The 13,150-nt window shown below is 44.5% G+C and overlaps 1 protein-coding gene across 3 annotated transcripts in view; it reads left to right on the forward strand.

Annotated features, from left to right (window-relative positions):
- The first annotated feature begins 841 nt into the window (after positions 1 to 841).
- The window catches only part of SUSD4 (sushi domain containing 4), a 100,683-nt gene continuing 88,374 nt past the window's right edge, over positions 842 to 13,150 (forward strand). The window contains exons 1-2 of one of the 3 annotated variants that reach the window (XM_075864610.1): positions 842 to 945; positions 1,391 to 1,555. In XM_075864610.1, the coding sequence (XP_075720725.1) occupies positions 1,423 to 1,555 (133 nt within the window). In that variant the 5' untranslated portion in view covers positions 842 to 945; positions 1,391 to 1,422. The other 2 variants (XM_075864612.1, XM_075864611.1) reach the window with 2 other exon arrangements.

Raw genomic sequence — 13,150 nt, forward strand, 5'->3', positions numbered from 1 at the left:
AAGTGAATAATATTGGGCAGGTGGATTTAATGTTATGACAGTGTGTGTGTGTGTGCATGTGTGTGTGTGCGTGTGTGTGTGTGTGTGTGTGTGTGTGTGTGTGTGTGTGTGTGTGTGTTTTTATTTGTAGATTTGTTTTTGGGACACAAAGTTAAAAAATAACATTACGGCTGCCTCCCTCTACCACTAGGGGGAGCTAGCTGCATATAGATTTATACTACTTCGATGATTCTTCATGCCTGAGCTCCCCCTAGTGGCAGTTGCCGGTAAACAGTATTGTATCATTCATAATGTTGCACAGTTCAGTACCAGACACCCTCTCACCACAGACTTATAGGTTTTGCATAGTTTATCTGTATGGTTGGAACACTACTCCATTAGTATGCACACTGTGGTTTTGGTGGTCCTCAGTTTCATATGACCCTGAACATAACAAATGTTACATGGTGAGGGGCTGCAAGTCCATTACATAACTTCACCTCATCCTGCCATTCTCCATGCGCCAACAATCCCTGCTATAGCTCTGCTACATCTGCACAGATATACAATGTAGTCCACAAACTTCATGGTGTGGATTTCTATATAACCTTTCCAGCTACTATGTAACCTGCTGTCTAGACCTGCCCAAACCTCAGCCACATCCCTGCAACCAGCAGCAATGAATGTAATAGCAATGCTCTGCAAAATAATGTACACATCACATTGTATAGAAACATAACACTGAATAACAACAGCAGTCCATGTATTTCTATGTCCATTACAGACCTTCAGCTCTCTTCTCTTCAGGACCCTGGAGAGCGACCTGCCTGCGCGCCCCCGAGCTGACAAGAGTCCCGGGGGCGCGCCTGACAGGTGAACCATAGCAGAGTATGAGGCTGCTGTAGAGGAGGGGAGTGTGAGGAGGACTCACTTCTCAGGGGAGCCCCAGTCCTGTGTCTGCTGCAGGTAATAGAGGGGGTGGGGGGGGGGTTAACCCTATTAATGCTGCATGCAATGCAGAAGACTCCTCTCTGATGATGTCCTAGTATCCCCAGCCTTCCCCTTGACCTTATCAGGATGCAATATCCATACAGAGGAGGGTACAGCCATGCATGCCTGAGCAGGCAAGAGGAGGATCATCATCATCATCATCATCATCATCATCATCATCCTCATCATCTCATATATAGAGGGGGAGCTTGCCTGCATTGTGACACTAGGAGATGAGCTGGGAGCAATGCACTTCTCTTCTTTTATTCTGGAGGCTCATTGACAAGTGGGTGTCCAGTGCCATCACTCATGTACATGCTGGAGGATTGTGCACGTGTGTGGGGTTGTGTGGGGTGTTGTTGAGGGGTCATCATGCAGCAATGCAGAAGATGAGCTGCTAATACCCCTGTGTGCTCTGCAGGTCTCTGCCTGGATGCCTCAGCTCCATGAAAGATGTGTTATGGAATGAGAGGAGGAAGGAGAGCAGCAGATCCATTGCTGGGTCATCAGCAACCACAGACTGTGCTGGTTCTTCTCCTCTGGGTCCAGGTCTCCCTCAGCTTTGGCCCAGTGCAGCTGTCAGTGGGTAAGTGAAGAAGCAGCTTCTTATTTGGCTCATAAATGGTTAATGTAACTTTAAAACACCCCCCAATACCTCCAGCTGCGGATATCAGTCACACGGATGTATCTGGGGGTTCCCAGCGCTGGAGATTTGGGAGATAAAGTTGTGATTATGGGGAGCAGGAATTTTCCTGAACTTCCTGTCAGTCATTCTATTGAGGGCTGCAGTTGGGATGATAACAGGGAGCAATAGATTGAATTGAACTGCACAGGACATGGAGAGGAGGAGGACTGCAGGCAAGCGAAATTGGTGATCGATTCTATAGATTAACTATACGGCTTCCCTTCCATTGTCTGCTGGGGACTATAGAGGTGTGGAGTGTCAAAATATCAGCAATCCAATCAGATGTTTATATTATCCTTAACTAAAGTGACTGGTAACAGTTCTAATGATTGAAATGATATTTGTATCTGTATATTATATATTCTACATTCCTTATAATGTAACGATATCCAGCCTCACTAGTCTCAGGTATCACACATATATCTACTGCGTGACGTTGTTTGTCTCAGTGAGTAACATCATATCTATCTATCTATCTATCTATCTATCTATCTATCTATCTATCTATCTATCTATCTATCTATCTATCTATCTATCTCATATCTATCTCATATCTATTTCATATCTATCTATCTATCTATCTATCTATCTATCTATCTATCTATCTATCTATCTATCTATCTATCTATCTATCTATCTATCTATCTATATCTATCTATCTATCTATCTATCTATCTATCTATCTATCTATCTATCTATCTATCTATCTATCTATCTATCTATCTATCTATCTATCTATCTATCTCATATCTATCTATCTATCTATCTATCTATCTATCTATCTATCTATCTATCTATCTATCTATCTATCTCATATCGTTCTATCTATCTACCTATATATAGTTTCTAAAGTTGGCCTCACAAATAACATAGCTGTCGGTCGGACACTCGTTTGGCTGACAGTTATCTCCCCCATTTTCCCCATTAACATGCATGCTTGGCTTGAACGAACATGCATGTTTATCTCTGGGGAGAGAGAGACGGGCACTGACAGAAACATCTGACCGCGGCTTATCTCCCACCACAACAAGGATCAGACTATTGAAATCCAACATATCCGTTTTGCTATTGGGAAAATAAACCATTATGTGGAGCCCATTAAAATCAGTGGGCATCTTATGGTAGATCAGTAGACGCTGATGATCCCCCAGATGCTTGATGTGGTTCTCTAACTAGTAAAATGGGCTGCTGATTTGGGGGTTAAATGGGGGTTGGTAAGCCTAATACCTAGTAGTCCTAGAAGCTTGCAATCAAATTATGCTCAGTCACCCAGTAAAAGTCCTCACTATTGGTGGGATATTTAATATTGAATAGAGGCTTTCAGCATAAGAGTAGGGACACAATACTGTGCTTAACCAATATATATGGGGCCAATAATTAATATAAAGTACAAATGTAGCATAGCCCAAGGCGTAACTTGAAGTCCTGTGGCCCCTGTTCAAAATTTACACAAGCGTCCCCCACACTTGATACTTGTTTTAGTGGTTTCCACCTATATGATAGAGGAAACATTGGGCCCCCTCCGGCACCAGGGCCCAGTGCATCTGCCACCTCTGCACATCCTATAGTAGCATCCTACAGTAACGCCCGAGTAGAGCTGAGTTTGTCATTTTTTGTGTCAGGATGGGTGTTGCTGTCTTCATTTTTTCCCCCAGAAACATCGCCACTTTTGTCCATGGGCTGCGTTTGGTATTACATCTCAGCCTCCATCGCTTAAATGGGCTTAAGCTGCAATACCGGACACAACCAATGGATAATAGTGGCGCTGTTTATGGGGGAAAAACAATCAGACCTTGTTTTCTGACATCAAATAACCCCAGTTGCTGGTGTTTCATACTTAAATTATTCTTGCCGTAAAATGTGCACAGTTCCTGTGTTTTCTTGCGTGAACATTTTCCTGGGATTTTCCTTGTAACACATTATGAAAATGAGTAAATGATTTATTAAGTCACTAATTAAAAAACAGTGTGAGGGATGTCACCCGTCTGCGACGAATTTCCTTGGATTGGTGTATAATGTATAGAGTATGGCTGCCTGTCGACTAACAGTTGTGATTTCAATGAGAAAATGCTCCTGTAGTGTCCGGAATATTTAACAATAACCGGTTGTCTCATAACCCGGATTATTATTAAGAAATGTGCAAATGGTTCTGACAATGCTGGATCAATGACAAATCAATCACCAGTATATCCAATGTGGCAGAGAAACATCTTTAAGGGCATGTTCATACAGGGAGGATACGCTGCGTAAATGTACACAGCGTATCCGCCGTGGTACCTGCAGGGAATTCCGTCCCAAAAACTTCAACAAATTATTCTTCAGCTGGAATGTCCGCTGCGGAAAACAGGTAAAAATAATAAATCCGTAGTCATGGCAACACGTCCCGCTGACGTCCTGCAGCCCGGCCTCCTGGTATGACATTTCATCCCATGTGACCGCTGCAGCCTGTGATTGGCTACAGCAGTCACAAGAAACGTTATCCCTGGACAGAAAACCATTTTACGCAATGAAATCCGTTGCGAAAAATCTGCAGTGTTTACGCTATGTGTGGACTTACGCTTAAGGGGTAGTCCAGCTACAAACATACCTACTGGATAGGTGATAATTGTCGGACCCCCACTAATTGCTAGAACAGGGGACCCGCTTCCCCGTCACAATTAACTGCATAAGGAATTTGTATCCAGCGGTGGTTGAGCATGTGCGATGTCTGGCGATTGCTGGGGGTCCTATACATGCCGCCGCCACCACCATACACTGCAAAAATAATGTACAGTACAATTTCTAAGTAGCAATGCCCCACGATACCACCATTCAGTGCCCAAATAACATCATCATACAGTGGCCTAATAATAGCTCTATACATAAGGTCATCTATTAACAGTGCTATGCAATGTGCGAATAATAATGCCATGTAATAAATATTAATGGTGGTCGCAGTCCAGCACTACCATGGACAGGCAGAGAAAAGTATGACAGATCACCGATTGAATGGATTTGGTCCTCTAGCGCTGGGTGCAACTTTTGACTGTAATGGAAACCCCGTTATCTAAATATGCCCAAAAAGAGCAAGAAACAAATATTATTAAACTATAAAATGATAAATTTCTATATTAGGTGATATGAAAAAGAGAGAAACAAAACATTGACAGTCCCTCTGGGCCCTATTTCTCTTCCGTCACACAGAACTGAAGGGAAAATGATCCTTTCTAGTCTAGGTGGACGACCGTCTTAGGCTGGCAAGTGTTTGGATGGGTTTTTGCATCTGATAAAGTGATGTCATATCACTAGGATACGCCAACACTTTCTGATCGGTGGGGGTCTGACCTCTGGGACCCCCACGATCCTGAAAAGTAAGGGAACACAGCACTTGTATCCCCTTCAAAGTTTTGCCAACACAGTGACGCCATTGGCTGTGCAGGGAAATGCAGCTCGGTCCCATTCACTTGAATGGGACTGTGCTGCCGTTTCCTGCAACGGGGTGGCCGGGAAAATGCTGCACAGGAAAAAACAGTGAAGACATTAAACCAGTGCTGTGGCCCTTTCTTTCAAGATCAACGGGGTTCCGGCAGTTAATGCATAATATTACGGTCCTGAATTTTGGAAGTATGAAACCTTTTGGGAGGACTGGTTGTCCTTGCAGAGATCCAGCTGGTGTCGGGTGTCTTACAGGCAATGCTTTCTGGGGAAAAATATGTAAATTAGCTCTTCTCCAGAGGGAAGGAAACTGTCCCTCGAGTGCCACATATAGGTAGCTACCCTGTAAGTTAATGTAGACTGCTGTTTCTGAGTTCTTGCTCCTCGTCAATGAAAAGAAAAAAATATTTGCGGGCAATTTGTTTTTTAGATTGCTCGTAATGCTATATTTCTACATGGCTGCTGATTGTTTCCATGTAAATCTATGAATGGAGTTACCCTTTAGTTTGAGCACCTTTCCATTCTATGGCCTTGTGTGGATTTGTCCTATTGTAGAAATAGATTTTGATAAAGAGGTTTGTGTGGCCGGTTGCGCAGCATTCCCCAGCAGCTTGTCTGTATCCAGTTGAGCGTGGGCTCGGCGGCTTCATCTCTCCTACGTGAACGGGCTTTGCTCCTGCTGATGTTTGCTTCTCATGCGACGCCACAGCCTGATAACGCGACGCGCTCACAAGCTTTATTTTTGATAATTAACAGGAGGGGAGCTCATTGTTGCGCTAATGTTCATAGAATTAATTTGGAAAGGAAAAAATTCTTCTTCTGCCTCAGAACTGTTGCTGCAGAGCAGATTGGTGCCAATTAGTTCCCGGACCAAAAACCTAATGATGAAAAACTGCCAAATTCTGCAGAGGTTGAAGGATCAGCAAAATTATAAGAAGCAACTGTGGAGGAAAAAGCATCCGCAAGCTTCCTTCTGAATTATCTATGGTGTAGGGCTAGGGGGCACTTACTTTACGTGGTGTGAATGCTGCAATACCAAGAGTGGTGCAGTCACAGATACGAGACATGGGGGAGAAATATTGACATACAAGTTGTAATTGAAGCTGTCGTGTGACAAACGTCTGTACGGAGAACATAGAATTTGGGCTAGGAGTATTACATGGTGGTGCGTCCGTTGTAGTACAATGGCAGGATTACCGCAACCTCAGTGTTTCCCTATGAAAAAAAGGGGCTCAAGTCACCTTATGACCAACATAAAAAATGTGATACGACTTTTTCTAAATGGAAACACAGAGGTTGTGTTGTGGTTATAATACAATTTTACTATGACTTTTGCTATGGAGCCCCATGGTTACTTCTTGCATCCCTGCTATTTGCATTATCCCTTATTTTTTTTCATTATTCCTCCTGTGCTGTGACATCACTGTGTGCATTATAGTTACATCATTATGTGTTTTTCTCTTATTCTGTGATGTCACCATGTGCATGATGACATTTTTTTGTGCATTATTCTTGCGCTATGATGTCATGGGCATTATTTCTGTAATGTGACATCATTGTATGCATTATTTTTGTTCTGTGACTTCACTTTTCTCATGACTTCTAAGCTGTAACTTTACTGAGCGGCTAATTCTTGCACTGTGACATCGCTGTGTGCATTTTCCTTGTACTGTGACCTAATTCCTGTGCACTTGATTCCTGTTCCGTAACTTGAATTAACAATCCCTTTACTGTGACATTACCATGTGTATATCTCTATGCTATGACTTTGTGTATTATACCTATACTGTGACTCCGCAATACACAGGGATAATGTGCATAGTGATGAGACGCAGAGTGGAGATGAAAATGTTCATGTCCTGTACTTGCTGCTAAAAGAAAACATGGTGGAGTGGGGCCCCATTTTGAGTTTTGCTATTGGGCCCCATGGTCTCTTGATACGTGCCTGACAGGAGATAAACTTGGCCACAATGTTTGTCAGTCTGCAGGTCCTTCTGCATGTTCCTGTTACAAACAGATCCTGCAGAGAACAAAAGGGTTAATTTCTTGCAGACCTCTTTCCTTTTTGACAGGTGAATAGCTAAGCGGAGTGGCTTAGAAAAGGTTCATGGCTTGCTTATATGTGTGACCTACTACAGACAGGGCACAGAGGGGAGTTTCCTGCCGCAGCCAGTTGTCTTAGGCCTAGTTCACACAGTTTTTTGCAGGCAGAAAATGAGGCAGGAAAATGTTGACTTGCCTGCACTCTTTTTGCTGCGTTTTTTGCAATGCTTTTCACTGTTTTTTTTGCCGCGTTTTTCGGCCGCGGTTATTGAGCACTGCGGGGGAAAAAAAACTCTGCGAAAACCACTTTTTCTGCCTCCCATTGATGTCAATGGGAGGTCAGAGATGGAAACACCAGAAGAAAGAGCATGATGCTTTTTTTTCCCGCAAGCGTTTTTTTCCGCTCGTGGGGAAAAAAAAGCGTCCGCCTCCCATTGAAATCAATGGAAGGCGTTTTCTGACAATTTTTGGCGCAGTCTCTGACGCGGTTTCCGTGTCAAAAACAGCGCCAAAAAACTTAGTGTCAAATCAGACACAGGATAGTGCGGAGGAAGAGGAGGGGGGGGGGAATGGCTGAGCTCCTAGAACACACAGAGAAGATTTCTTTATATCTTTTCTATGTTTAATGTTCATTTATAGAAGCCACAACTGTGTAACACTGCTGAACCGATCTTAATTCACGAAGGGTTCTATGGTATATCGAAGTTCATTTTAGGACCACAGAGATACCATCAGTTGAAGGCCAAATGTATTTAAGGTACCTCACATGATTTGGCAGAGGTTTGGTTGGTCACCGTCATTTGGGCATTTTCAGACGGTGCGTTTAAAGAGGCTCTGTCACCACATTATAAGTGCCCTATGTCCTACATAACGTGATCGGCGCTGTAATGTAGATAAAAACACTTTTTTATTTTGAAAAACTATCATTTTTGAGCAAGTTATTCACAATTTTAAATTGATGCTAATAACTTTCTTAATAGACAACCGGGCGTGTTTTTACTTTTTTACCAACTGGGCGTTGTAAAGAGAAGTGTGTGATGCTGACCAATCAGTGACCAATCAGCCTCATACACTTCTCTCCATTCATTTTTAGCAGTACTCGCAAAACAGCGTGATCTCGCGAGATCACGCTGTGCAGTCACATACTCCCACATTAACTTTACAGAAGTGTCTTGATAGTGAATATACATCGCGTCCAGCCAGGATGCGATGTCTATTCACACTCCCGACACTTCGGTAAAGTTTCTGTGATCACGCCGTGCTGTGTGAGTAAGTCCCCAAGAAACTTTACCGATGTGTTGGGAGTGTTTCAAAATAAAAAACACTGTTGTTATCTACATTACAGCGCCGATCACATTATGTAGGAGATAGGTCACTTATAATCTGGTGACCGAGCCTCTTTAATTCAAGTTTTTTACTGCAAAAACAACATCAAAATACTGAATTTTTTCCTATGCCGATTCATTTTGACACTTTTTGGGGTAAAAAATATGTGACTTGACTGCACCATCTGAATAAACCCTAACACTGCCCGCTGTAGTTATGCTATTTTATCACCTAATGTTTCCTAACGAAACAGCGATGCTGATTAATAACGTGACAGTAAGGCCGTTGGATGAAGATAAGTGGCACGTCTGAGACCACATAATGCGGTGGTTTGACCCCTTATATACAGATGTGTCCTTTCTTACATTTGCTCTTATCTCAACATATCCTGATAATTGCGGCGCCAGATGACCAGCTTTGAAAAAAACATGATTTTGCGATACTCTGAGATTTCTTTGCTATAAATATCTTTGTGCAGCCACCCTGTGGTTGTGATGTGCATTGCAGCCTGTCAAGGACTTTGTTAGCATGTCGCGATATTGTATTGAACTGGTTTCATGAGAAATTTAATTCCTTAACCAAATTCAAGCAAATGTAAGGGTGGACACATCTGTAGATTGACATAGCATTTAGCTAATTCAGTTAGTGCAAGGTCCTGTGCAGACCTGGCCAGATGTCACTTTGACGTAAATGGGATATAAAATCAATCCTGTTTGTGATATGAGTCACCAGGTTTGTATGGCTTGTCGTGGATTTTAGGACTGCAGTGTTCCCTATTCACTGTGTTCTATGCCATTTCCCTATAAATCTTGCCCTCTATGTGTAGCGGGAATCATTTAGCTCTTGGTATCAATGTATCACAATGGGGCCTGCATTGCTCATTCATTTTGATGACTATACCTTAAGTTCTTTCTTGGGAAAACCCTTTGTGAAGAATGAAAGGTCTATACAGATACAAGACTGGAAATGTGCTGTTTAAACAGAACCGGGTCATGCATAATGCAAGAAACAGACATGGCCCTGGGCTGGGATTTTGCTTGTACGGTTTCCTGATCAGCAATTTATATTATGTTTTTAAAAGTTATGTTCACCTACGGCAACATTGTAAATATAATGCATTACTTATCTTGTACTGATCCCGCGGCTGTCAGGACATGCTGGGAGTAGTAGTTTCACTACAGCTGGAAAACCACAGGTTGGATATTCACCTCCCAAAATATTGGAGATCTTCTGGACTTCTGACAGAGCAGGCAAGTCTCCAGCAAAAGACTGCTGTCCGCCGCCACTAGGAGGAGCTTGCTGCATATATTTGTATTGCTTCCAATGACTTGATTAAAGGGGTTTGCCCATCAGGGACATTTATGGCATATCCACAGGATATGCCATAAATGACAGATAGATACAGATCCCACCTCTGAATGGGCCCCCTAAGCTCCGTTCTACTTTTCTCGGTTCATGCTGCCTCCCAGGCCACTTCGTAATATCCAACCATATAAACAGGAAAACAGCGTAGCCCCCTGACATTTATGGCATATCCTGTGGATATGTCATAAATATCCCTGATTGGCAAACCCCTTTAATATGCATAAAAATATATGCAGTGAGCTCCCCCTTGTGGCTGCTGCAGGTAGATCAAATGTTATAATTTAACTGTTCACCGACGCAGGTCGAGTATGCTCGTCGTGAGTGGCAGGACGTTGCCGCATCTGTTATCGATCACATCTAAGTTCATAACTTAGATGCGATCAATAACAGGTGGATTCAAACCGGAGCCGCTGTCACTGAACCCGTCAGTCCTGCTTACCTGACGGATTCAGGTCTAAGCGCTAGATACAGCTCCCGTCTATCCAGGAAACAAAGCAGCTGTATCTGAAAAAGTAAAAATAATTTTTAATAAAAACTTGCACCAAACACACTGATACACTGTTTTAAAAGAAAAGAAAAAAGAAAAAAATTGTTTTCAAAAGTGTGGCTGGTAATTTTGGGCAGGCTTTATATTCTCTCACTCAGTCAATGATCCTTGAAAGTCGTTGGCAAGTATGGCTTTAAGACTTTGACACAACCAGGTGACTTAGTGACTGCTATGAGCAGGGCCGGCCTTTGGGGAGTGCGACCTGTGCCATCGCACCGGGCACATCACTCCAGCAGGTGGAAGGAAGCGCTGTGCTGGTTCCCTTCACCTGCTTGTGTTTGTGAAGCTCCCGTGCCCGGCGACTGCAGCTGCCTTTCCGCCCGGGCGCTCCTTCTCTGCTCAGTGGCATACCTACCACTGCAGCAGCCATAGCGGCTGCTAGCGGGCATGAGGGTGCTCATGCCGCCCGCTGGGACGGGCGGGAGGTGGGGGACTCTTTGACAGTATCTACAAAGGGGAGGTGGGGGGCTGTATATGGCAGAATCTACAGGCGGGTTGTATGGCACAATCTACAGGGGGGCTGTAAGGCACAATCTACAGGGGGCACTATCTACAAGGGGGTCTGTGTGTGGCACCCAGGGGAGGGGAGGGGGGACATTATACTGTTGGGGGGCCACTAAGGGGGCATTATACGGTGTGGGGGCCACTAAGGGAACATTATATACTGTATAGGGGCACTACAGGGGGCAATGTACTCTGTGTGGCACTTAGGGGACATTATACTGTGTGGGGGCACTAAAAAGGGCATTATACTGTGGGGGTCATTATACTTTTTTATGGGGCATTTTTGTTATGATGGGGTTGGGCACCGAAAGAAAATTTTGGACAGGGTGCCATCTAGCCTAAGGCCGGCCCTTGCTATAAGCTTCCTTTTAGAGCATTCGTCAGTGTAACTCGTTTGGTACTTCTCCGCGTCTTCTTGTTTCTACGTCTGTTGGGTTCTGTGTTATGACAAGGATTGTTCACGACATACTCATCTAAGTGGGTTAAGTGCAGATTACTATGATTTCCGTATATGAGATAAATCCGCAGTGTAGGGGGATGCATAATGCTGCATTATAAAATATATATCTACATCATTCTCATGAACCTCCGCTGGTTTAATAAAGTTCAGCTTTCCCTAACAAATATGATCTTATCTCTAAAGTTTGGGATGAAATTTCCCTCTGTCCTGCAGAATTATGTATGCTGATTACATCACTATGTGGCTAGTGGGGCATAGCGAGGGTAGAATCAATACACCACAGGGAAAACCACTGCAAGCACTCTGGGGGCCATCCGTGGCATCAATCTTGAGGGCATCTGTGGCAGGCAATCTAGGGGACATCTATGGCAGCAATCTGGGGGGCAACTGTGGTAGGCACTTTGGGGCACATCAGTGGCTGCAATCTGGGCAGCATCTGTGGCAGGCACTCTGGGGCACATGAGTGGCAGGTACACTGGGGGACATCTGTGGCAAGAACCTGGGAGCATCTGTGGCAGGTACACTGGGGGGAATCTGTGGAAAGAAATACTCTTGGGGACATCTGTGGGAGGCATTCTGGGGCACATCTGTGGGAGGTCCTTTGCGCAGTCACTCTGGGAGACATCTGTGGCAGCACTCTGGGGGCATCTTCAGCATGCACTCCTGGGAACATCTGTGGCAGGTACTCTGGTGGGCATCCATGGCAGCCACTCTTGAGGACATCTGTGGCAGGCTCTCTGGGGAACATCTGTTACTGGCACTCTGGGTGACCTCTATGGCAGGCACTCTGGGGGACATCTGTGGCAGCAATCTAGTTGGCATCTGTGGCAGGCACTCTGGGGGACATTTGTGGCAGGTACTCTGGTAGACATCTTGGCAGACACTCTTGGGGACATCTGTGGCAACAATCTGGGACACATCTGTGGCAGGCACTCGGGAGGCATTTGTGGCAGGTACTCTGGGAGACATGTATTGCTGTGGCAGCATTCTGGGATGCATCAGCGGCAGGCACTCTGGGGCACATCAGTAGCAGGCATGTTAAGAAACATCGGTAACATGCATTTTTGGGCACATCAGTGGCATGTACTCTGGAGCACATCTGTCTGTGACAGGCACTCTGTGAAGCATCTGTGGCAGGCACTCTATGGGACATCATTGGCAAGCACTTTGGGGCACATCTATGGCCGGCACTCTGGGGCACATCATCGGCAGGCACACTGAGAAGGCATCATGGCAGACACTCAGGGGCACATCTGTGGCAGCAATTTGGGGCACATCTATGGCAGGCATTTTGGGAACATCTGTAGCAGGTACTCTGGGGCATATCTCTGGATCTCTGGCAGGTGCTCTGGATTACATCATTGGCAGGCATCTGGTGCACATCTAAACCAGGCACTCAAGGGCACATCTGTGGCAGGTATTTTGGGTGCTCATCTGTGGCAGGCACTGAGGGGACATCTGTGGCAGATATTTTGGGTGCTCATCTGTGGCAGGCATTCTGGTTTTAGTTTTATGCAGGAATGGGCAGTAAAATAAAAACGTGCAAATTTGCACATTTTTCCTAAACAATATTTTAGCATTTTCCTACCAATTCCTCTTTTGTCGGTAGAATCTATACTCGGGCTTGCATGTGGAGGACACCGGAGCAGGCCCCATGAACACAGAATTCTATAATAGGGAAAGAAAAGCTGATATAAAGCTTCGCTGTCACTATTCAGTCTTGTAGGCATTAGAGGTATTGCAGAAAGGAAGGTCAATGGGGACAACTAATGAATGACACAACTGCAGTCAAGCATGAACTCCAGGCCGTTGTTACGTTTCAGGCCAGGAAAGATCA

The sequence above is a fragment of the Rhinoderma darwinii genome, chromosome 4 (genome assembly GCF_050947455.1).
Source record: "Rhinoderma darwinii isolate aRhiDar2 chromosome 4, aRhiDar2.hap1, whole genome shotgun sequence".
Taxonomy (NCBI): Eukaryota; Metazoa; Chordata; class Amphibia; order Anura; family Rhinodermatidae; genus Rhinoderma; species Rhinoderma darwinii.